Below are 25,668 nucleotides of genomic sequence, written 5' to 3'. Positions count from 1 at the left end.
TCCCCAGTATTATACCCCAGTGCTGCAACGTGACCTTAGAGAAATGAGCTGTCTTAGATGCTGAGCAAGGCCTGCAAGGCAGAGATGGGACCTAGAAGATAGAGAGAGGTGTTAAGTAAGGTGGTAGGCCCCAGAAATGTTTGTGCTGTGACTTCAGCACGTGACTCTTACCACAGTCCATACAATTATCGTCTTTGGTCTCCAAGCTGATGAAGCTGTTTCAGGATTATGTCTGCCCTGCTGCAGAGTTTGCACTGTGAGCAGCCTTGACACAACCTGGGGGAGCTGAGAGAATGAGCTGCTCTTGATTGCCTTACTCAGATAACAGCATCTGGGTAACATTTGATACAGGGCTTTAAGCCAGAATTGTGGTCACTATTGTCCAGCACTGCAGAAGGACTTGGTATTTCAACAAGCCAGAAAGGGAAGTTCTGCTAGAAACGGTCATAACAATCACAGTGCTTGTGCCATTTTGTAAGAACTCATCTAAGGAGACGTAAAATGGTGTAGAAGAACCCACAGAGATGAATTACACTGGGAGTAGCCCTAGAATCTCCCTAGCTCCAGAAGGGCTGTGCTTGCAACAACATGAGCACATCTTGGGCACCACGGATACAGCCACAAGAGCTGTTCTGAAGGGGGAACAGCACGGTGTAGCTGGAATAGCTTGCAAGATGCTTCCCACTGGGATGGGGCCGTACCCAAGAATGAGAGCCATACACTCACAGATGGTGGGCACCTTGCGTCGTCTTTAATTCTTTTCTTCACCCCTAGGCTGGACTTCATCTATGACCTTTTTGAAAGAGTCTGCAGCCGTTGCAATGAAGAGACGCTGAAGATGGGCACCCAGAGGCGCAGACCGACTGTCAGCTCCCAGTTCAGGGTAGGATGTTTTCCAAGAGAGCAGAAGGCTGCTGGGGAGGAGCAGATGGGTAAAGCGAGGCCTGCGGCCAAGAAGAGTCATTCATCCTCCTTTTGTGTCCAGCACTGGAAATGTGCAGGAATGTGGTAGAGCTAAAAAAAGACAGTGCCGCTGCCCCAAGGATTTCTCTGCATAGTGTAAAATGTGAGATGTTAAGACTGAGTGGAGTGGCAGAGGAAAAGAATATCAATTATATTTTTTGTATGAAGCTCTTGAGGTTCTTTGATCTCTTGTGTTGGTTTGGTGCTTCAGCTAAGCGTGTGTGTCCTGTGCAGGCTGCATCTTTCACAGGCATAATGTCAATCCCAATAAGACCTTGTTGGGCAGACCACATGGGTATGAATCTACCCACCAAGACTGTCTGCACGCTCCTGTTAACTTCATGGTTTTAATTTCCTTTAAATAAAGTTTGAAAGATGCGTAAAAATAATTAGAGTTGGCTATAAAGCTCAGAGAGTGGGGATGGCCATGTAGGCAGTGTTAAGGCAAGCTGTGGGTATGTTTTAGGTGGGAAGGGACAGCCTGGGTTATTGAGGGCAGGCTCAATAACGTTACTGATGACACAGTAGAACAGTTTTCATCTTTACTTGATGAACATGGTATAAGGAAAAGCAGGTTTTGGTAGGCAGAGTCAGCGGAAAATATCAGGAATGGGGGGCTGCATGGAAAGTTTATCACATCAAATGTACCCCTTTCTCTCCTGTAGTGACCCATCCCCTGGGTTTTGTCTTGCTGCTTTTTAGGATTCTCTCCATTCCCTGATGGCAACGCTTAGCACTTCCAACCCGTTCTTCATCCGCTGCATCAAACCAAACACAGAAAAGGCAAGTCCTTCATCCAGCAGAATGCATGCGTGCGGTGCAGGCACCCATGAGCAAAGACTAAATGGAATAAAAGCAGCTCCCCTTTCTAGTTGTTCTACGGTCGAGGAAAAATATACCTTCCGACTGATTGGATTAAAAAACCTTCATGCTGAATAAGATGCAGCTTTTCCCACCTCCACGTGTGCTTACAAATCCTGGAAGATCCCAGTGCTGTGGTAGAAGAAGCAGTGACTTCTGTTTGTGGTGCCTGCGGAACGCTGGTTCTGGAATGCACAGCTTGTGTGGTGGGAAGCATCTCCTGCAGCTCCCTGACTCCGAGGCAGAGGAGGTGGATGCTTTGTGAGCAAATCACTGTGCTTAGAGACAGGCTGGCTCCCGTTGTGCTGTGAACCGTGTCAGGAGGTTCTGCAGCTAAATAGGTTGGGTGGGGAGCCCCAAGCCGATCATTTTCTTTGTGTGTTTTGAAAGCGTGTGTGTGTGTGATACGGCAGAGAAAAGCCTGCTGGGAGCTGCGTGCCAGAAAGAAATCTGCAGTTTGTCTTTGGTTTTGGCAGTAAAAGGCTGATGGGGTCTTCTGCGTGGCTGCAAAGACAGCTGAGCCAGAGTTATGCATTTTGTACGTGTTAATATATATATCATTGCTCTGCTGCCATGAGCTGACGGTGACTGCACTCTGCAGTCTAACTCTTCTGTTGTGTTTTTCAATCTGGATCGCAATGCAGGCACCGAACCTCTTCAATCCAGATGTGGTTCTCAATCAGCTCCGGTACTCAGGGATGCTGGAGACGGTGAAAGTCCGGCGAGCAGGTTTCCCCATCCGGCGCCTTTTCCAGGACTTTCTCAGCAGGTAACTGCTGCCATTGTATCACAAGCTGTAACAGCGCCAAGGTATACGACTAAATATGTTTGTTCCCTTTGTTTCTGTGATATGGGCCATTTATGTGATGGTTTTTCCAACCAGGCCCTTACTGACCACCTCCTAGATCCATTTGGGTATACCTTTGGAGACTGCTAGCCTTTGGGGTAAAAGTAGGAATGTTCAGGTTGTGTGCAACTTTGCCACAGGTTTGGTGCTGTGATGTTGTGGAAAAGCAGCTGTTCACAGTATGCAAAGAGCTCAAGGCCTTTAATCTGGCAGGCTGAAGCAAATGTTAATGGCAATATCATTGATGGTTAATATTGGAGAGGGTAATTTTGACTTTTGGTTGTCTGCACCCAAAGGGTTTCTTCAAACTTAAGTCTGGAAGAGACTAACGAGCATTACTTCCTTTGCGTTTTGGAGCATTATAGGTGACCGTTATGCTGAACAAAATAACTTGTGCATGATGAAAGCATATGCTTCAGAAATATGGTTGCTAATTGAAAAATGCAGTTGAGTTAGTCTTTCTTACTGGGATTGCAGCAGTAACTGCCAGTGTGGTAGGACCAGAAAAATGGATAGAGGAATGGAGGTTTCCAGATTGGAAGGGAGATTTCCAAATGAAGAAAGGAGGTTCCACCTGGGATCTGTCACCCGGAGGGAGAAGGACTGATGGGAAAAGGATCCTAGGAATCATGTTAATAGATGGGGTGGAGGTGTGAGGTGTGTCACACAGTCTTATGAGATTTTGTTTGGTTCCTAGGTACAAGATGCTTGTGAAGGTACCAAGTTTCTCTGACAACAGCAAGGCTATATGTGCAGGCTTTCTTCAGGCCTATGACAGCAGCAAGAAAGAATGGCAGTTGGGTAAAACCAAGGTACTTCATCAGCGTTGGGCAGGGCATGGCTTTGTTTGAGCTACAAGGGGATGTGATTGCATCCACTGAGACTTTTTTTTCCTGGGAAAAGTCATTCAAATGCTTGTTCCCACTTGCTTGACTCAGATTTTCCTCTCTTCTGGTGAATCCTTAACACTTCTGCCATAGCTGTGGTGGTGGTGGTGGTTTTTCTCCAGACATCCACCTGAAAATGTGCTGTTATCTTTCATGTAATGGGGAGGGACCTGTGGGATTCATTCTGAGCTTTATTCAAGTTTTGAGACAGCTTCATAAGAAGGTGTGAGCCCTGTGAGGTACATTGCTGGGAGTGGGGAACTGCCTCTGACACAACTTCACATGTACTCCAATAGATTATTTGTAGAATATGCTGAGATAGGTGGTATCCAGTGCAGACAGTGTTATAAGCAGTGGGTGTACGGTCCATATCCAAAGCAAGGTGGTGGTTCACTTTCCAAGGCCTTCATCTGTATGAGTGCAGTCATGTTCCAGAGAGAAGCTTTTCTCATGTTGGTGTATTCCCAGCCTCTGTTTCCATCTTTGATTTGGGAATCTGTTCTCTCCTCACTGGTCTCTGCAAACCAGGAACCATTTCAGTCATTCTTGTCCCTAGATAACCCGTGCTGCTTGGGTAGCTGCCATTCTCCCAGGACTTGAGTGTTAAAGCCCGTGTGGCATGCGTGTGTGCTGCTGAGCTGCTTTGCTCAAGGAAGGGAGTTGCTAGAGCTGGTAAACAGGGAGCTCAAACTTTCTTCCTAGTATGACATGGGATAGAATATGGCTTGATGAAGGAAAGAGCTCTGACTTTTTTTCTAGAGGCTTTTGAGTATGGGTGAAGTGAAGCTCCCAGCTAAAGGGATGTGATGGAGGTTGTCATCCTGGAGAGAAAGTCCCCTGTGTGCCCTTGGTGCCTCTTTGACTGCTCCAAGCGCGGCTCTTGTACCCAAGTGAGATCCACCCTTGGGGTACGGAGTTGGGAATAGTGCTGCAAAAAGGTGTGATAGGCCAGTGGGGGCATAACCTAGGAAGGAGTATGAGGGGTGGGTGAAGAGCAAGGCTTGTAGAAGGGAGAATACTTCCTGCAGAATGAATGGAAGGATAATTATATCCCTTGCAATTGTTTGGAGGAGGAAGGAAAGAACTCTGTGAATTAGTGCAGGGGATTGTGAAGCTTGGGAAAGGAAGTGGGGGAGGAAGGGCAGGATGATCTTTGTGTTTTTCATTAAGAATAGAGCAGCTGCTGTGCTGGCAATTGTCAAATTAATGTTTATGAAAGCTATTAATGCAGGTTCAATCCGGTGGCATGGCAGAGGTGAGGGGTTGGATGCAGACGTGATGATGGAAGGCCTTGTGCTGATGTGCCCTCATCTCTACTGGGGATGTGCTGGGCTGCCATGTCCCTTTCCTCTGCTCAGGAGCACTGTGCTGGTAAACCAGGCCAGTGTACAAAGTGAGCAGATCAAAGTAGCCTGTGGCTTTGTCTAATTGTTCATTCCTCAGATGAAAGCGATCTCATGTTTTCAGAAAGCAGCTATGAATTATGACAAAGAAACAGCCACCTTACAGCTATTCCCACAAAGCATCCAAAACATTTCTGGATTCAAATTCACTTCGTTCCCATTATCTGCAGGAGGCTGAGAAAACACCCTCAACGTGCCATTGTCTTATAGACAGGCACTGTATTTATGCCACACGTTGTTTGGGATGAACCCTTCCATCTATGAGCATATACAGAAAACTCGGCAGGATCAGGGTAGGGTCTTGAACTCTGCGTGCTTCAAAGTTGTTTTTCCCCCCTCCTTACTGGCACGAAGAGGTCTGTTTGCTAGCAAAATGCTGCCAGACTTGAGTATTTTTGCAATTTGATGAAGATAATGGCCTGAGACAATGTTTTGCTGGCTGCCTTCTTGAAATGGGTGACTGCTGCTCTGTTCTGGAATGTAATTGAAAGAACAATCTCTGCCTCAAAGAAGTCTTTAAAAGATCATTGAGTTGACAGAGGGAGTGGATGTACAACTTGCAGGGAAGGGTGCCAGCTTCATAGTTGGCAGTACCCTGATAATGAACCTTCTTTTAAGGCTGCCCGCAATTAGTCATTACCAAACAGCTCATTTCTTTGGGCTGTCTTAACAGAACTGGCTCCCTGGGAAGGAGCTGAGTGCAGGGTGATAACCAGGGGAGAGTGGTGGGCATGGCTGGGGGGGAGAGGGGGAGCCTAAATAGGTGATAGGGCCAAAAGCAAGGATGGAGAAGGCGGCACTGTAGTTCACAGGGTAGTGTAGTTGTGCAGAGCGATGAGTTCCAGCTCCCAGGCCGTGCTCATAGCTGTGTTTTGCTAAGTGAGGCAGCACTGCCCTCCCGCAGCCTGCCCTGCTGCCGGCCCTGGCAGGGACCGAGCCCGTGTCACTGCGGCCATATGGCGGTGGTGCTGTGCCTGCAGCCTGCGAGGACCAACCGTAGCCAAATTTAATCTGGGCTATTGCCGCTGACAGCTCCGTGCGGGCTGCAGACCTTCTCAACAGGCAAAGCATGTATTTGGGCAACTTGCACTGACCTCCCTGCAAGTCAGCTGATTTAAAGTAGCTCAGATACGTCAGGCCGTTTCCTGCAAGCAAGCCCTTATCTTGCTTTGTCTCTAAGATAGTGCTCCATCCCTCGTGCGAGCATTTAGCGCTGAGCAGAGGTTCGAAACAGAGGTGGTGGAGGATGCCGGGGAGAAAGCAGTGGAAAGCCAAGCGCAGCCGCTGACGTTCGGCGAGCCGTCCCGCGGGGCTCGGGTCCCCCGGTGCGCGATGCAGCGCAGGACTTCAGCCAGGAGCCTCTCCCCGCTGCTGCTGGGGCTGAGCGGGGGGAACGGGGTACGCTCCGCTTCACCCCCCGAAGGCCCCTTCGGCTCTCCTGATGCTGTTAGAACCGCTGCCGGGTTCCCGGAGCCTGGAAATCGCAGCGGCGGAGTTCCATCGCAAAGCGCTCCCCCGTGGCAGCGGGTTGCTGCGGGGCCAGCTGTCAGCCGGGAAAGGGTTAAGGCCGGGCGCAGGCACGGGCTCTCCTCCTCCCTCGTCTCCCTCCTTCCTCCGCTCCCTTTCAAGTCTTGACCGCAGAGGGCGGGGGGTGGGGGCTGGCCGCGGGGCCGAGCTCCGACGCCGCCAAACTTTGCGCCGTGCCGTGAGCGAGGGCGGCCGGGCCGGGGCGGCGGCTGCGGGCAGCCCCAGGCGCTGCGCTCCCGCGGCCGGGACCTCCCGGCTCCCCCGGGGCTCCCCCGGGACTGACTGCTTTCCTCTCTTTGTGTTTCTCGAAACTCCTCCCCGCGGCGTCAGGTTTTCCTGAAGGAAGCTCTCGAGCAGAAGCTGGAGAAGGATCGGGAAGAGGAGTTGAGGAAAGCTGCTGTAGTCATCCGGGCCCACGTCTTGGGCTACATGGCAAGGTCAGTGCCGCGGGCTGCCCCGCAGTCCCTCTGCTTGTGAGCCCGAACCCCTGCAGCCTTCTCTCCTCACCGACCCGGGGATATCTCCTGCTTCCTCCTCTTCGACCCTCCCTCCACGCCGCTCCTGCAGGATCCCGGTGCCGGCCGCTTGTCCCACCTTTCCCAGCCTTCGGGCTCTCCTTCCCTGCACGTGTGTCCCCTCCTTTTCCTTATGCTGTCAGCTCTGGTTTCTGCTCTGCCTGCAAACTGCTTCATCCCTACTTGCAGCTCTCCCTTTGCTTAGTCTGTCTGCTCGCCTCGTGATCTCCCTCTCCTTTTAATGAGCTCTTCGGCATTGGGCTTTGGCCAGCTTTGCACCAGCGATCTCCTCTTGCTGCTCCCCTCTGCACCTGACCAGGGAGGGCTGGGGGAACCAACTGTGGCAGACGGCCCCTCCGAAGCCGGCCAGCAGCTGACTCCCCGATGGCTGTGGCACGCACCCTTAATCCCAGCAAGATGCACTTTCCTGGCGGGTCTCTGCCCCTACACCTGTCAGTCAGGCTGCAGGGAGGTGGGATCCTGGGCTGCTTCGCTCTTGCAGAAGCACTCTCATAGAGCCCCAGGTGCCTCATTCTGCACTGGGAAATGCGTGCAAGGAGTTGTGCCCTGGCTTGCCAACGTGGGGGCTTCTATTCATTTATTTATTTCCCTTTAGGAAGACGAGTGAGCTAGTTCTATTGTTTTTATATGAGACCGTAAGTTTTCTGAATCAGGGCATCTGCTCTCTTACTTTGTGCCTAGCATTTGGACAGTGGGGCTGGGATTAGCCCAGAAATTGATTTTTCTGGGAAACATCGCTGCAGGCACACGGGATTATTGCTTTGCTGAGTTCCTTGGCAGGTGGCTGCTGCCCAAGCAGGGCTGTGACAGAGGCAGCGGTGCTCCTCCTGGCTGCAGATCCTGTGGTCTCACAGCCCACACAGAGCTGGATTCGTTTCCCACATGTTGCTCCTCCACATCTCTAGAGCAAGCTGTGTTCCCCAGCATGGGCTGCAGGTTGAATTTCTGTGGGTTGGCAAGAGGATGAGGGGAAGGCCGGACAAGGGAAATGAAATAGTTGGTTTGCGTGCGGCAGCTCAGGCTGAAGGGTGTCTGCTGCGGTCATGAGGGATGAGGGGGCACTTCAGCCTGGCAGATAAGCAGGCAGAGCTGCCTGGAGCTGGGCAGGGTTTGGCACACTGGGGAGAGCTTCCGGCAGATGCATTTTGTAGAAGTCAGAGTGTCCTTTCTGATGCCGCCTTGGCAGAGGGTGCTGGTGCAGCTGTTTGTGCCTTGTGTGTGGGGCACAGGGAGGACAGAGGGACTGGAGCTGAGGGGCTGCAGCCCAGGAGCAATCCATCTGCAGCTTCCCAACTCTCATTGCCTCTGCCCTTTCCTATGCTTTTCTCTGTGCTTCCTCCCTTTGACTTGATACTTAGGGAAAAAGTGTGACCTCTGGGCACGGCTTCCATTAGCATCCCCCCCTCAATTTTCTTGATGTATCTGACGTGCAGGGAGGTGGCAAGCTGACAGCATGGGTCCTTGTTGCTGTTTGAAGAAGGTTTGATTGCCGGGAAGGGGATTCTGAGGTGTGCCTTCCCCTCAGGGTGTTGCAGAAGGTCTGTGGGAAGGATATGTAGGAATACTGTGCTATTTCTAGCATGCTTTCGAGGACTATTAAGACCATACAGGATTACTGTATCATGCTGGCCAGAGCTTCCATGTAACATGTTTTCCCTCTGTGAATTCCAGTTTGGGGTTAAGGAGATCATGGTTTAAATAGTACCAATGATCATTTCCCTCAGCAAGGTATGAAAGCATCTGAATGTCTTCAGTTGTGCTAAGAAAAAAACATGGCGGCTTATTTCTAGCCTGAATAGACTTTGGTTTCAGGTCAATTAAATCTTGTTACGTCCCTTGTCAAAGAAATTGAAATGCTGCCCAAATGTGGTTCTCCTGTGGGTGCTTTGCAGGGATTAAGCCATTCTGTAGCCTTCTGTTTCCTAACGTAATGGAGCAAGCTCCTGAAATCTCTCTCTGGGTAAGACAGGATTTCTGGGTTCGGTCCTGCTTTGTCAGAATTCACTGCAGGGTCTTACAGTGTTCTTGAAGCAGAGCTGCTAACACTGAACACAGGATCAAAGCAGCAGCACTGTTCCCTTTGACACAGTATTTCTGCCTGCAAGCATACAAATCCAGTCTCATTTTTCTGGAGCACTGTGTTGGGAGTTAGCATCCAGCTGACAATCCATATGACCCCCAAATCCTTTTTTGACTTGCTGCTTCCTAACATAGTCTCCCATTGGGTGTGTTTGGCCTTTGATTCCTCTATTCATGACCTTATGGTTGGCTCTTTTGGACTGTTGAATGTTTGCTTGGATCTAGCTTACAAACGGATCTGGATTCCAGTGTATTGGTAACACTTTTGTTATTTGCCTGGGTTGCACATTGTGTACAAACTTCCACCAGGAGCTGTCTTTTTCAGGTCTTTCATAAAAGCAGAGGCATCACTCAAGTACAAAAATACAGAGTAATGAGTCTTTTATTTTGGGTCCTACTATGGACCTAGCCCCTCGGAAGGTGTTCACACAAGTAGGTGCCCATAGAAGCCCATCAGTGGTGGGTGCGGGACTGGAACAGTAAGGAAAATACGAGTTGCAGGCAAAAGCAGCTGAGGAACAACTTGCTTCATTCCTGAGCCATGCTGTTCCAAGTTCATTTTTGCATGGATGCGATAAGATCAATCGTACTCTAGGGCATAAGAAACACGGAGCGTGCGTTGCTTCATGTCGCATTAAGTGTCTGGTTCTGTTTTAGGAAGAAGTACCGAAAGGTGCTAGCCAGTGTTGTTACAATCCAAAAGAACTACCGAGCGTACTTCTGGAAGAAGAGCCTGCTGCGGCTGAAGGCCTCTGCCATCGTCCTGCAGAAGCACTGGCGTGGCCACCTGGCTCGCAGCCTCTACCGACGCCTGCGGCAGCAGGAGCTCCGGCGGCAGCAGGAAGCAGAGGAGAGGAGGAGGCGAGAGAAGGAAGAACAGATCAGAAGAGAGGAAGAGGAAAGACAATGGCAAGAAGAGAAAGAGCGTAGGAGGAAGCGGGAGGAGGAAGAGGTGAAGGAAAGGTACAAATGGTCTTTCGCGCTCGTCGTTCCCTAGTGCTAGAGCTGCTGAGCTGCAGCAATGGGTCTGGGGCAATAGGTTTTATTGATCAGAAGGAGGTGCCTAACTTTTTCCTTGCCTTCACTGCTGTGAAGGAAACTTTATGCATTCTTCCAAAGCCTGGAGGGAATAGCCGTGTGAGAGGGTACCAGAGTCTGTGAGTCCAACAGGCTGGGTCAGGGAATGAGATGGGCAGCACGCCTGTACTGCTACTGCAGCTCTTACACTGGGAATCATAGAATCATATCATTGTTTGGGTTGGAAGGAACACTTAAAGGCCATCTGGTCCAACTCCCTGCAATGAACAGAGGTACTTTCAGCTCCATCAGGTGCTCAGAGCCTCTCCAGACTGACCTGGAGTATCTCCAGGGATGGGGCACCCACCACCTCTCAGGGCAACCTGTGCCAGTGCCTCACCACCCTTACTGTAAAAAGGGTGAGAATAGATGCGCTCACCCCATTCCTGCTGCTGTGCACCTCTCTTCAGGGACACAGATGTGTCAGGGCGAGAAAGGAAAAGCTGATGTGACAAAAAGAGGCAGTCTGTGAGCAGGGACAGCATACCTGTGGAGAATCTTGCACCTCATGCAATGTTTCCTGTTCGCTCCTTGGTTACCTACATCTATCCAAACAGGGTGTCCTCCTGACGATCTTGTATTTTAAGAAGCATAATGCTTCCATTACACGATGATCAGATACATTTGATAAAGTGAATCCTGTACGATTTTGAGCATTTAATGAATAGCTGATGATGCTTCTTACTGTGGAGTTTTGTTATATGCTTGGCTTGACGTTGGATCTTGGCAGTCTGAAATGTGTGACAAGCATTGTGAAACTCCAAGGTCAGAAGCATGGCAAAAGGAGGAGGTTTTACTTAGGATTTCCCAGGTGGCAGCAGAGTGATGTATCTGCTGGGACAAAGCGGTGCAGTCAGTGACGCCAACAATGAACAGTTTGGTCAAGGAATTTGTTGAATGTCACCGACAGCTCCATTTTGTCGTTGTGTCAGTTTTCAACAGCAGCCTCATCGCTGCACAAAACCGTACAAGTCAGAATGGCTGTACCTGGTTTACAGGGGTCAAATGCCACAGACGTGCTCTCAGGTTTGAAGTCCTCTTTCTGCTGCACAGAGCTGCTCCCTACCTGGTTTTAGATGAAAGGATTTCTTTTGGCTTAGTATTTCTTCTGTATTTCTGCCCTTGCCTTCTAGTTTTCAGCCCAGGGAAGACGTGTTGAGCCAGCATCATTACGAAGAAATGGCAGCGTTCCTAGGAATCAGGAAAGCTGCTTGCTTTGCTTTTATTTCCTACTTGGTCTCAAATGGCTTCATTCAGTGAGTAGCTGAGAAAGGTGCTAGGGGACAAAGTGGGCAAATCCTGAACTTCCATTTGACCTGAAAAATGAGGTGGGAGCGCAGGGAAATTGTAAATTGGCTAACCTGGCCACAGTGGCAAATTTGGCTAAGCACAAAAAAAACCCCACCAACCAAAAAAAGAACAAATCAAGCAAAATACATGGAGAGAGAATCAGAAAGATCAGGATGCAAACTGAGATAATAACCAACCGAAAGGTGATATGCATGGTTATTGTGCATGCACTGTTAGTAAAAGGAAGACAAGGAGCTATTAGGTCTAATGTTCAACAGGAAGAACGAATTAGGATGTTTAGAAGGGAAAGCACTTGATGCTATTTTTATTTGTCTTCCCAAAAGGCTTAGCTGCTGTACAATTAGCACAGATGTACAATTAGCAGGGAAAGAAGAGGTTAGAGAACGCTCATATAAATTAAATCACTGAGTCCAGGTGACTTCTTTGTAGAAATAATGCTTGGAAACTTTGAGCAATGCTGGCTGAGGCAGTTTGAATGAGTAGCTCCTCTTTTTCTCCTGCTTTGGGGTTTCCTTAAAACTGGAAAATTCTAAACGTAATGACTTCTTTTTAATGTGGAGAAGAGGAAGAACCAGGAGAACCAGGGGGGTGTGCAGCAGTCAGCTTAACCTCAATTTTAGGGGTATGCTGAAATGAGTAATGAGAAAAATAGTTCTAAGTGCTTGATGCAGGAGGTAAGAGCCAATGTAGGCATGTGAAGAGCAAACAGCATTAAAGTTATCTGTTTTGTTCTGTAATGGTTTGTCATATCTTAAAGATAGGGAAAAGCCCCAGAGAGTAGTAGGTATCTTGACTTCAGTGAGGGCTTTGACACTGTGACAGCACTCATAAGATGACACCATGAGGAAGGTGGTTTAGTAGGTGAAAAAAGAGTAGGGTTTGTGTTTTACCTGCGTTGTATTATTGCATTTTAATTAGTAAACAATAGTAGTTCTTTGTTAAGAGACAGCTATTGAAGGGAATTCTTCCAGGGCATATGTTGTATATGTTCTTACTACAATGTTTCAACAATAAGTTGAATGAGAATATAGGAGTATCTCTGTTACATTTGTAGATAGAATTGTCAATATACAGGGTTGTTTCTGTAAGGTGTGGGGTGACTGACCTGCAGTGTTTGGCCCTGCTAAGGATTCGGTGTGAGTGCTGGCCCTAACCTTGGCTGGCACAGTTTAGGAAGAGTATGGATCACCTGGAGATGGATGGAAAGCAGCAAGAAATAGCAGAGCTCCAAAACGTGCAAGGGGCAGTTGAAGGAATTGGCGTGTAGACTGTAGGTGGTATTTCCAATTTGTTTTGTGATGGTGCTGCTGCTTGCACCCTCACATTTCAGGCAACTGTTTAGTTCCTGACTACTCCTAGAGATTTTCAGTAAAGTTGGAGCCATCTGAATCCCACTTATGTCAGCTTTCATCTGTAAACACTTCCTAGCTTATTTGTGAGTGAGAGAGAGTGCAAGGACGGGAGCTCTTGTGACTTGCAGCTGCAATGTAGGATTTGGCTGGGAAAAACCTTAGGGCCTGGGAAGTAGATATTATTGCCCTCCTGATCTGCGTGAGCCTGGATTAGATTTGCAGGTGACTGCTGCCAGTGTGAATGTAGCTGCACAGGGGTGCTGGCAGGCAGTCTGCCTCCGGCCGCATCCCATCCCTACTCCCTGCTCCATTCTCATGACCCTGGCACTGGTTGTGCTGCTGGTTCAGCTGCCTGTAGTGTGATTGCTCTGGAAAACCCGGCCGTGGGGAGAGCTTTTGCTTTTTGATCTGGATGGAGACGCAGCAGCGTGGGATAGTTTTTTCCTCTGCCTGATGTTTACTAACAAACTGACTTAGAGCCTTTACTAGTGAGCTGGGTTTTGCTTGCTGCTGAGCAGTGCTGGGAGCTGCAGTACACATCTTCAGAACAGCAGCTCCCTGGCTTAGCTGCTTAACCAAGTACAAACGTTTAGTAGTTTTCTTCTGGATTTAATACAGTAAACACAGAACAAATCACAAGCTCAGCACTGGGGGTTGCAGTGATTCTGTTTCGTTTGAAAGCAGTGTTTCCTGAAACCTATCAATGCCTGCAGAACTTCATTTAATATCCATGGCCGTGTAGTGTGTCCTGTGATGTTCAGAGGGTTCAGCTGACATTTATCATGAATCTAACTGATCTGTCACTGTTTCCAGTGTCCTTCCTCCCGTGTTTCAGCTAATCCAATTTCCTGATTGATCTGCACGTTAACTGTGTGGCAACAATCTGTTGTATCCACGAAGGTCACGCCAACGGCAGAGACCTGGATTTATGTTAAATTGTAAATGCTGTTAAGTGGGTCTTACAATGGGTACTTTACTTTAACCCTTATCCATGGAGGGATGATGTGTCTATATGATTCTAAAAGCCTTCCCCGGGAGAACTGAAGCTGTCTGGCTGTCATGTCTTGGGTTCATCTTTCTTCTTTTCTTCTTCAGAGAGAAGGAACAGCTGAATGCTCTGCTCCAGGTGGCTCCGGTAAGTTTAGCAGTTATTCTTTAGATACAGCTTCTCTGAGTGTCTGTGAAGGGTCCTTCATTGCCTACGCTTTGCCTGGAGCTCATGTCTTTATTGTGGCAGCGCTGCTTATAGAATGGGCTTTGTTCACTCAAAACCTGCAGATGCTTGGCTTTGACAGAGGTGCACAGAGGTAGCAAGGTGTGTTGGTTGTCTTTTCCTAGGCTCGTGTACCTGCTTGCATAGTTCCTATTTGAAAATGTCAGTGTTGAACATGCAGCATCCCTTTTTATCTCTACTGCTTGAGCTTGTTACGTGACCTTGTGCTGTGCTCTGCTGTGACACAATCTGCTTTTCTGGATTGTTGCCTGTAACAGCCAAAATAAGAGTGCAGACGGCTGCTACTGTGGCTAAAATAAACCCCTGGTAACTGATCTAATTGCTGGTACTTGATACATCAAAGAGCAGACCACCTACCCTGAGGTGTGTGAAAACAGCTGGGTATCTTCTTACTCTTCTTCCCAAAGCATTTGTTCCTGAGTTTCAGGCCAGCTCTGCTCAGGGGAGATGATGGATTAGAGTATAAAAGTTTATTTGTCCACAAGTAAGAGTCAAGTAGAGAACAAGCAACAGAGCAGTCATAAAGAAAATATGGACTGTGGCTTAATGGGGCAATGCATGGTCTGCACTGCTGTCTTCCTGTTGGGAAGTATGTTAAAACCTTATAGAGTTTATTTTTGTTTGTTTCTTTTTTTTCCCCTGTGTGTCTGTTTGCAATATCCTCAGTTAAAGAGAGAGTGGCTTCATTTTATTGCTAAACCTTGGTGAAAGCTACCGGTATCCTCTGCCTTCCAGTTACTGTGTATGTGCTAGAAACGTCCTCAGTTATTTCAGTGTGGAGAATAGAACATGACTGAGTCCTCATCAGGCATCCAGGGATGCCAAAGAGTCCCAAGAAATTGAGGGTAAAGTTTGGGTGGGGTTGGAGATGGCACAGTCCTCCTTCATTGCAAATATCCCTTCCAGCCCCAAATCCTGACGGTGAGACCCCAAACCAAGTAAACAACAAAATCCCTAAATCTTTTTGTGATGTATTTGGGAAATGTTCAATTCTCCAGCCTATTATGCTTACGTATATTTGTATATAGCTACTTTCTCTTAGTCAAAAAGAAATGATGCTTCTACTGAGATTTGAGGGCAGCAATGTTAGCAGCTGACAGAGAGGCTCTTCTAGAAATTCAGTGATCCCAGTGAGCTACAGGAAGGAGGCAGACTGCTGGTAGAAAGGAGGTACCTGAAGGTCAGTAGTTCTGCCTTTAGCTTTTACACTATGGATGATTGCAGGTGCCAGTCAGAAAAGGAGAGGATGCCTTGTGTCATCTTTTTGAATATGGGAAGTACGAGGCAAGCACAGGAGATGGGAGAGATGAAAGAGCCTGGCAAGGAATGCATGTAGGTTAAAGAAGCTGCTTTAACGCTGTTGTAAATTCTTTAAGGTGCAAACGGTAAAGACCGAGGAAGTAGATATTCCACTGCAAGAAGAAGAGAGGCGTCAGATGGAGGAGATCTTAAGGCTGGAGAAGGAGATCGAGAAGTTGCAGCAACAGAAAGAGGATCACATGTCTATCATCTGTGAAAACACCAGGAATGAAATCAACCGGCAGCGGGAGGAAGAGATCCAGAGGCTGGAAAAGGAGGCATCGAGGGTTGCCCAGGAGTTCCTGGAGCTGCTAGATTTTGGCAATCTGGATGAAAGCGTGCAGAACTTGGAGCGCTCACTGTCCAGTGAGGGGACGCTCAACATTGACTGCAGCCTCGTTGCCCCGCTGGCTGAAGATGAGGTGGATGAGGGTTTTCATGCTGATGATGAAGTACGGCCGACTTCCAATTTGGTGGCTGTCACTCAGCAGGGCACGAGGAACAGAGATAACTGCCTGGAGGGAGATGTGGGTGCAAGACTTTCACATCTCCGAAGTGAAGAGGGAGAGGCTTCCCCTGCTCCAGCACGGAGCAGCACGGAAAGAACCAGTAGCCCCAGGGAGCGGAGTGCCCTCTCTGACCCAGCAGAAAGCAGTTACAGCACTGTCTCAGATACGCTGAGGAGTAACAGTGGAGAGGTGGGAGAGCCAATTTACAATTCCCCTCAAGATGTGGAGTCTGACTATGACCACGATGAGTTGGATGGCTGTGGGGATGCAGGCAGTGCCTCAGCTGAGGCTCTGAATGGTGAGGAAAGTCTGAGGCACTCCCACGGCACCAGCCTGGACTCCAACCGGGGCAGCCTGGACTCAGTAAGAATCTTCTTCCATTCATTTTTCTGGAGGTCAGAGTGTGACTTTGATATTGTAACATCCTTGCTTGCTTACTGGCGCCTGCTTGCTGTAGGTATACTTGCTAATATGTAACTCTCTTATATCAGCAATCGGTTTGGAAAAGAAAGGGGGAGAGGCTGAAGGCCAGCAGGCTTGTGACTGTCCATTGTCCCTGGTACACAAGCTAGGACATGCGTACCTAGGCTAGTTTAGATTGCTTCCATCACCAGATACCAGCATAAGATTAAAAGCAGGTAATTGACATCTTGGAGGTATATGTCCTGCCTCAGAGATCTCACAGAATTAGTCTGAGCTGCTGGTGGGCATTCCCAAGAGGAAATGGGAAAGGCTGGGGTTTGCTTTGTTCCCATCACTTGAAGTTCTGTTAGTGTTCAGAGTCAAGGGGTTACTTTCAGTTGGGGCGTGCAATTTGAGCTACTGTAAGGACAGAAGGAATCACTGTGCAGATCGGCATGGGTCCCGGTGCACGCAAAGACCAGGGAAGCTTTCTGTTCCTAAAGCTGGGCTGTTCACCTTGCACTTGAAGCATCTCAGCTTAAATCCCGCACTGGGCTTTCTGAGTGCCCCCAGGCTGGAGCTGCGTAAGAATGTCACAGCAAACTCACAAGAAACCCACAGGATGTCAGATGAGCCCACAAATGATTGTAATGAGTTCAGGTGTGAAGGCAGTATCAGCCATAAAAATTCTCCAGACGTGGTGTCTCAAAGCAGGGACTTGAATGACAAAATGTCTCTTAGAAAATTACTTATTAAGACATTCAGTTTCCCTCCTTTGTTTTGCTTTTGCAGTGGCAGATTTTGACTTCTCTTGAAAAATTGCATGTTTTTTTCCTGCTTGCCTTTCTCTAATGTCACCTGCCAGCTGTCTGAATTTGTTATGATGTGATCTGCTTGAATAAAGGTACCTTCTCCGTGGGCAGGTACTCACAGATCACTGTCAAGTAATCTTTCAAGCCATGAATCATCCTGTTACAGTGCTTATCATGGCCTTGCCTGGTTTCTACCATTCTTCTTAAAATTTAAATAGAATTGGAGGATTTTGTTGTGCTCCTCAATGAGGAAGACCCGTGAAAGATTTAACTGCACTGTCATGGCACGAGCCACAGGGAGAGGTAACTGCAGCTGGCTCAGGGTCCCATCAGTAGCTGCTAATCCAGTAGTACTTGCTCTTTGAAGCTCAATGGCAACAGAGGGAAAAGGCCTACATGGAAAAGGAATGAGGCAAAGAGGAGGGCAAAGGGGTTGCGGAGAGGGGTCAGAAATGGAAAATAAAAAGAAGCAATGTGCATTTGGTGGAGGAAAAAGGACTAAAGAGCTGTTTTCGTTCCTATTAAATTAATGCAGCTCATTGCAGGAAGTTGTATTTAAGGTGAGAAAAAAGCACAATTTGGGATTCCACGTGTGAAGTACTTTCTTATGGCTGAGGGCAATTATCCAGTTGGAGAACAAGGACAAGTAAACACTGTATTATTATTTCAGTAATTTCAATCTTTGTTCTTTAGGATTCAGTTATTCTGGAATGTGCTTTTTTTTTTAATAAACTCATAGCAAGGCATTTCCTTGCCAGGAACAGATCAGTGCTCTGTCTTGTTCAGCTCGCTGACCTGTCTGCCAGAAAAATCTTCCAAAATGAGAAATTCTCTCTTGATCCCATTAAATTAGATTTTGGGCTGTGGGCTATGCCATGCAATAGGAAGGTTTGCTCCTTCAGGTAACTGGAGTTTTCTAACTGCGTCCACTGCTGAATGTCTCTCCCTTTCTGGTATGAAAATTCCCTGTTCTCTGGAGACTCTTGCTTAAGGCATTAATGGGTAAGCTGTCAAGCTTTACTTTTACTGTGCTGCTCTTTTTTTTTATAAAGAGAGTATGTGGTTTTCACCTTCTGATCATGTGATTCTGCAGTCTTGTTGCTTTGCTCCGGTCCTCCTGTGACTGGGAGGACCCGAGTAGAATGGATTCTTCTTTTCCTTTTAGTTTTTGGACAGTGAAGAGGAAGTGGATGTTTATATAGATACAGATGAAGAGTTTTGTAATGGACGTGTCACCATCTTCAATGGCTCAGGACCACCCTATTTTCACAGCTATCTCTACATGAAGGGTAAGCAGCTTCAGCCAAAACCATAAAGCACTGGATTAGGAAACCTGCCGCCTTCTTTATTTCTTATTCACAGTCATTCTCTTCCTTTGCAAATAATACAGAGAGCTAGAAGGTGTGTGTCAAGGATCAGGCTGAATATCTTTGGTTCTGAGGTGTGCCCACTCGGTGTGACTCATTCTGAACTACAGGACTGAAGACCATATAAAAATATTTGGGTAGTGCATATATTTCCTGTGTATTTCACAAGTTCTGTATTCCCTCTGTCCAAATTTCAGCATACTCTTCGTTCTCTCCCTCAGCTCCTTTGTTGCAAGCAGAACTGTAGAGGCATCTAAATGCTTGTGATGCAGGAACCCAGTGGAGAAATGGCTGTTGTACGTCTGATGAGATCTTGCTCCCTTGCTTTGCAGGAGGTCTCATGAACCCATGGAGACGGCGCTGGTGTGTTCTGAAGAACGAGGCCTTCATGTGGTTCCGCACCAAGCAGGAGGCCCTGAAGTCGGGCTGGCTCTATAAGAAGGGGGGAGGCATGTCGACACTTTCACGACGCAACTGGAAACGCCGCTGGTTTGTGCTTCGGGAATCCAAGCTGATGTACTTTGAGAACGATAGCGAGGAGAAGCTGAAGGGGACAATTGATATCAGAAAGGCAAAGTGAGTGAGGAATTAATCCTTTTGATCTCTAGTATTTGCTGTCTAAACTGATAGCTAATGAAGTGTCCAGTGCTGCCATTTCACCACTCTAAACTACTGCCATAGGGATTGAAGAATCAGAAACATAAGGGAAGGAAAGGACAACTAGGTCTTCTAGTTCTACTCTGTAGGGAGTCTGGAATTATTTGTTAGTCTCTTTCCCAGTCTTGTGTTTCATAATCTGGCAGAAGCTCTTTGAAAACCATGGATGAAGCCAGACCAGGAGGAGCTAATTAAGTACATACCCCATGCAACCTACCCTACCCTGTCTCCATCTGCTTCTTGGCTTCTCAGGCATTTCACAGAGATGGTATGAGGCTCACAGCGGGATTTGTATCTGGCAGCATACACTATGCCTTTTCCTGAGCCTTCAGTGTTCTTTTTGCCACAGTAGCCAGTTCCTTAGCTCCTGCTTTCAGAAAGGAGAGGCTAGTCATCTTTTAGCTTTATGTGGCCCTATAAAGTGCCAAGAAGAGTGACACATCCCACTTTGTAAATGACAATCTATATTGACTTTCCTGTTATCTCTTCTGTCCAGTCTGTTGGTGGCTTGAAGAAAATTCATTGAACTCCTTAAGTTTTACTTCTATAGTAGATTAGTGTACAAATCTATTTAAGAGGATCCCAAAAGTCACAACGTGAACATAACTGAAACAGTTTATTCCTGTAAAAGACTTTCAGCATTTAGCTCTTGTAATTTGCTGTGTTCCAGGGAGATTGTGGACATTCATGAAAAAGAGAATGCTTTGGACATCGTGACGGAAGACAGAGTTTATCACATCGTGGCAGAGTCACCCGAAGATGCCAGGTATAAGAGGGTTATTTTGTTGGGCTTGTTCATTTTGTTCAGATCTGATCTAGCTGCTTGTGGGAGAGCCTTGGAAACACAATCCCAGGAGGAAAAAAATGAGGCTAAGTCCTAAGAGTTATCTGCTGGGAAGTGCCACCCCTACTCTGGGGACTCCCTGTCACAGCTACGGAGGCCTATCGGTCACTCACAGGACCGCCACCTTCTGCATGTGGCTCTGAGCATGTGTTTTCAAGGGTTACTTCAGGAGATGTGCAAAACCCTAACATAAACTGGAACCCCTAATAGCTGATTTATTTATTAATCTTGAATCAAACAAAAAGTCTATTCATGTTGCCTGTAAATGATTGCGAGAGCAGCTGGGTTTTATCCAGGAGACAGAGAAAATGCTGCGGCTTATCAGAGTCTGTAGTGTCATCTGATAAAATCTTCCCAGTGCAAAGCAAACAAATGACTCATATCCTTCCTTCTTGGCGGCCAGGCAGTGGGAATCAGTTGTTTGAGGGCAGGTTGGACAACCTGTTTGGGCTTTGGAAAGCCAAGTTAAGAGGTTACTAAGCCTGGCTCCTTATGTCTTCCGCACCATTCTACTCTTAGTAAGGCTTTTGCACTGTCAGCCTGGCTAGTGAAACTGTTTCCCTTATCTACTTTCATCTGACTCTGTGACTTATTTGGGTTCGTTGTTGTTTTGTTTGGGTGTAGGGGGAGGAAGAGGTAAAGTGTTTGGACACACATAAATGAACAGAAGTAGACTGAAGAGCAGCCATACAAATGAGAAACAAGCAAACTCAAGGGGTAGTAGCTGGAGAGACGGTCATTTCTTAACTCAGAACCTTTACTACTGCAATAACCATGCCCTGGGATTACAGAATACCACTACAGAATTGCCAGAACAAGTCATGCTCAAATGTGGTCTCTGTGTCGCGGCAGCCTCTGTCCTGAGGGAGAGGGCACCAGCACTTGCAAAGAGCAAATCAGCAGATGTCACAGAGTATCCAGTTTGAGAACCCTCCACAAAGTGTAGACCGTTTGCCCATCTCACTGAACGCTGCAGATAAGAATCTGATTGTTCTGCAGCAGAGATTCAGCCTCCAGATATGTCTGTAATAAGAAGCCTCTTTCACAGACAAATAGCTTCACTCCAAACAAGCTTATAAAAACCTCGTGATTAATAGAGAGCCATATGACTTTCAAGTTTATGAGCAGATCAGAGAGTAGTTAAGAAGGCTCCAGGAGTCTGTAGGACTCGAGTCCCTGAAGATCCCAAGTGACCCTGTCTTTACAGCGGCCGTACGCTCCTCTCATTCTGCTGCCATGTGCTCCTGGCGAGGCTGCTGCCTGCTTGAATAGCAGTTCCTTGAATAGCAAGTAGAAAACTGGATTTTGTGGGAGCAGCTGTCAGTGGGTTGGAGAACACGCACAGAATTTTCATGGGTAAATAGGAAGGAAGGAAGACATCAGGGTACGGTATGATCAGCCCAAGAGATGTCGTGCGGCATAGTCTGTAGGAAACTGTGAATGAAGCAGTGTTCCTGCTGGCAGCTTTCCAGGTTCTTTGATATTGTAGACCAAGTTTCGCCACCCCAATCCTAACTTTGCGTCTGTTTTGATTGCCAGCGGTTGGTTTAATGTCCTGAGCCGAGTACACAGCGCTACGGCGCAGCAGCTGAGGGAAATGCAAGATGAACAGGCCAACCCAAAGAATGCTGTGGTGAGTTACTGTGCAACCAGTCCGTGGGCACGTCCAGAGCCATCTGCGTTTAACTATTTTGTGCGTGTTTTTCCAGCATGTGGCAGTGCTGTGGTTCATGAACTGTATAAGAGAACAGAGCAAAGCTGGTAGAACGGAGGGTAAGCAGTGAGGAGCGGGGTGGTTGTAGTGGGTATCAGCTTGATCACCAGTGGCTCTCCTCTTTGGTTCGCCTCTTGCTAATGAAATGTTTTTGGGTGGGATTGTGGCACTAGGCTTTTTGTTATGGTTTTCAAGACAGAAGATAGAGAGTCGAGAAGAGCAGTGAGTCTTACTGGCATTGAGATGTGGCGGCAGAGGTTATTTCAGACCTTCATAGTGCTGTCTGGAAATGTGCAGCTCTTTCCTCCTGTCCTCTGGAGTCCTTGCGCACCTTCTCATGTTGTTAGGGAGTAAAGATGACTCACTCATGCCTTTCTCATATGCTCATTTCAACTCAAGCTATTGGAATTCATAAGGATGTTTTCAGGTCCAATCTTATTCACCAAGAATAATGCCTGTAATTTAAGATGTGAGCAATTCCTGTTGCCTGTCTCTTTCGCTGTGCAGGGAACCCTGGATGTTGGCCTTATTGACTCCGTCTGTGCCTCAGACAACCCTGACAGGTAGGTACCGCAACCTGACCACCTCTTAGATTGGAAACTCCCTCACATATTTTTGTGGGTAGGCCCGGATGTTGTTTGCAGTTTGTATTTGTTTAAACTTGTATGGGTTTGTCTCTCAAATAAGCTCAGCTGAAGTCCTTAGAGTTTTCTGAGCTATCCTACTTTCCAGGCATGAAGGTCACAAGTGTGTTATTGTCTTTGAGTGAAAGTTTTGGTACTCTCCCATCCAAAAAGTGGGAACAGCATAATCTTCTTGTCGTTTTGTATCACTTTGCATTAGCATTTCATTATTTCCTCTAGTGTTAACAGTTCAGCCAGAGCCCAGCTTCTCACTGCAGCACTGAAGTAAAATGTTAGCTATTAAGCCATTTACCTCTCTGCTCTGGTTTTGGGGTTATTGCTTGCTTTCTCACACAGGTTGCAGGGACTTTGTGGATAATAGTTTAGACGATGTGTATCTTGGTAGCAAGCTAAGACTTCTTAATCAAAGGCTTTTTGCTGGTATTCAGCTCAGACTCATTGTAGTTAATCTGCATCCTACTGAAAAGAAAAAATAAGAGCAGGAATAGTAAGCTGAGCAGCCAGAATTCCTTCCTGGATCTGCTGAGGTATGCTCTTCTGGAGCGTCAGTGTTTGAATGATGTTAAACAAAATCTGAGGAGAATGCTTATTTTTTGTGATTTTATGCAGCTGATTTTTATCTGCTGCTGCTGAGACCTGCTTTTGCTACTGCATCACTGCTTCTAATAAGAGCAAGCAGAGCAGCTGCACTAGCTCAGCCCAGTGGTACCAGCACGAGCTCAGCCCAATCAAAGTCCTATGCTTATGAAACCAGGACACTTTACAGCTGGTCCTTAGCTAGTGAACGTATTACAGTCTTAGAAAGATGTTTAATTCTACCTGGCAGGTCTCTGCATTCATCAGTTTGCAGACCAGCTGCATGGGAGGAGATGCTTTTAATTGTTGTTATTCACTTCCCTGTAGTTTGTATCCAAAGACTTTCTGCATTGCATGCAGAACACTGGAGGACGTGGCTTTGAGTGTGCTGTGACTAGAGAGATTTGTGTGGCTATGGCTGATACTTATTGCTTATTTTTTTTCACAGACCAAACTCTTTTGTGATCATCACAGCAAATCGAGTGATTCACTGCAACAGTGACACCCCTGAGGAGATGCATCACTGGATCTCCCTGCTGCAGAAACCAAAAGGCGAATCTAAGGTGGATGGCCAGGAATTCCTTGTGAGAGGTAAAAGGAAATGCATGCAATTGTGATACGTGAAACTCATCTGTTTGTGATCTGAGCAGGAGGTTTGAGTGTAGCTAATCCAAGTGCTTAGCAGTGTTTAGCAGCAGTGCTTTGCTGCTCCCAGAGCACAGCCATTGCCTGCTCCCAATACCTTTCTGCTTGTTGCTGGTTGCCTTCTGTGCTCTGCTGGCACTGGCTCTTCTCTGAATCCACTTCTGTGAGTTCAGAAAGCTAAAAGTGGAAGAATAAGTATTTATTTGTACGTTTATTTTTCTGGTGTTAGTTCTGTAGCCTATTTCAACACATTGTCCAGCAGATGCCAGCAGGGAATAGGAGGGAGCATGGCTGCTTTGGAGCAGCTGGCTTAGACTGACTATAACATGACACTGCAGCTTTTGTTCTCAGAAAGCTCTGTTCCTTCTGACACCTGTCATGTTGAGACAGAGGGAGGGGGAGAGAGCTTTGTGAGATTGCTGCTGTATTCAGCTAAACAAACCAACCTGATTCTGATGGACACAGTGAGAATAATGCTGTAAGGCTGAGCAAAAGATAAACTCTGTCTCTAGTTAGAGCTTGGCTGGAGATGGAGGCAGTCATCTCATGATGACTTGTAAATGATTTATTCCCATGCTCGTGACTTGTGAGAGACGTATCCCAGACAGAAGATGCCCTGATGGTGGGGGTGAGCTGTCACAGTTTGCTGCTGAGAAGAAAATACATTGGGCTGAAGAATAGATCAGATCAATGGAAATCTGCCTGGTTTCCTAAAGTTACTGTGTAGGATGCTACTATAGCCAGTAAAGCAAGGCTGGTAGTAGGAACTTTCTGCAGGGAGTTTGCATTCTGATCCCAGAATGAAGGGCAAGAGTCAGGCTTGCTGTTGGGGTGAAAGACAACCACTGACATGTCTGTGTTCCTGTGCTAGGCTGGCTTCATAAAGAGGTTCAGAGCAGCAACAAGGTGTCCTCCCTGAAGATGAAGAAACGCTGGTTTGTGCTGACAAACACTGCCCTTGATTACTACAAGTCATCTGAGCGCACAGCTGCCAAGCTTGGCACGCTTGTGCTCAATAGCCTCTGCTCTGTAGTGCAGCCTGACGAGAGGGTCTTTAAAGACACAGGTAAGAAGAGGGAAGCAGTGCTCAGCAGGCATTCTGTGTCTGGAGTTTCCTGAAGAGGGGAGGGTACAGGAATGTTGTATGTGTTATGCTGAGATATGCTCTTGAGGATATCTGAGGCTCTGTGATTGCAGACATCATCCTCACACAAACCGTAGGAGACTTGGAAAGGGCCAAAGAACAGTGTGCGAGTGATAGTAATTCCCTCACTCCTGATGGAGATGCACAGCATGGATTGTTTTTCACTAAGTAGTGTCATTATTTATCTAAATCTTTTCTAAATAGACCTGAGTTCTTAAAGCTCAAAGATAAATACCATTAATGTTGTAAATAACTGGGATCAGTGTGATTCTCTTAAATAACAGAAATGGCATACACCTGAGGTGCTCTTTGCTGCATCGCTCAGCTTGCTAGAAGGAAAAGGTGACAAGGGTCTGTCTGCACTTGAGTGATGTGTGTTGACTGGCCATTTTTTTGAGTGATTAATCACACAGCGTAGCCCAAATCCAAGCTGTGAATGTGAGCTGCCTGGAAACAAGTTTCACCTTTCAGCTTCTTTGTGTCTCTACAGGCTATTGGAACATCATTGTTCATGGGCGAAAGCACTCGTACAGACTGTACACGAAGCTGCTGAATGAAGCTATGCGCTGGGCCTCTGCCATTCAAGGTGTCATTGACAGCAAAGTTCCCATAGAAACACCTACACAACAACTCATTCGTGACATTAGGGTAGGTAGCATCATGCTGATTCTTGTGTGGCTAGGAGTGGGATTGCAGTCTTAGGATAACAAAACAAAAGAAACCAAAATGATTGTCTGCCTAAATAATCAAATCTAATATATATATTTTTTAATTGGCACGCTATCTGTATTGTGAAACCCTAGGCTGTGTGGTCCTACGATTGAAGAAATGGAAGTCAGCTAGTATAACCAACCTTTAAAAAAGACTCAAGGGAGATCTGGGGAAATACCAAGCAAGCTGTGCTTGGCTTATCTCCTAAAGGTCTTTCAGGGGGTGAGCAAGCTTTTGGATGGTGCTGATTTGTGTCCAAGTTTACTT

At 47.1% G+C, this 25,668-nt stretch overlaps 1 protein-coding gene across 3 annotated transcripts in view; it reads left to right on the top strand.

The window, feature by feature from the left end:
• MYO10L (myosin-X-like) overlaps positions 1-25,668 on the top strand; it is a 67,161-nt gene that overhangs the window by 30,275 nt on the left and 11,218 nt on the right. For all 3 annotated transcript variants that reach the window (XR_005861423.2, XM_015289711.4, XM_046944104.1), the window contains exons 18-33: positions 775-883; positions 1,666-1,746; positions 2,469-2,593; positions 3,369-3,483; positions 6,819-6,925; positions 9,761-10,066; positions 13,939-13,978; positions 15,454-16,248; positions 18,265-18,388; positions 18,799-19,042; positions 19,794-19,889; positions 21,507-21,600; positions 22,189-22,244; positions 23,350-23,492; positions 24,418-24,612; positions 25,181-25,338. Coding sequence is in view for 2 of the 3 variants with exons in the window: in XM_015289711.4 (XP_015145197.2) it covers positions 775-883; positions 1,666-1,746; positions 2,469-2,593; positions 3,369-3,483; positions 6,819-6,925; positions 9,761-10,066; positions 13,939-13,978; positions 15,454-16,248; positions 18,265-18,388; positions 18,799-19,042; positions 19,794-19,889; positions 21,507-21,600; positions 22,189-22,244; positions 23,350-23,492; positions 24,418-24,612; positions 25,181-25,338 (2,788 nt within the window). In the remaining variant the exon portion in view is untranslated. The remainder of the gene's footprint in view (positions 1-774; positions 884-1,665; positions 1,747-2,468; positions 2,594-3,368; positions 3,484-6,818; positions 6,926-9,760; positions 10,067-13,938; positions 13,979-15,453; positions 16,249-18,264; positions 18,389-18,798; positions 19,043-19,793; positions 19,890-21,506; positions 21,601-22,188; positions 22,245-23,349; positions 23,493-24,417; positions 24,613-25,180; positions 25,339-25,668) is intronic.

This window comes from Gallus gallus, chromosome 7 (assembly GCF_016699485.2).
Source record: "Gallus gallus isolate bGalGal1 chromosome 7, bGalGal1.mat.broiler.GRCg7b, whole genome shotgun sequence".
NCBI lineage: Eukaryota > Metazoa > Chordata > Aves > Galliformes > Phasianidae > Gallus > Gallus gallus.
The sequence above is the reverse complement of the archived record's forward strand: the minus strand, read 5'-3'. Positions and strand labels throughout refer to the sequence as shown.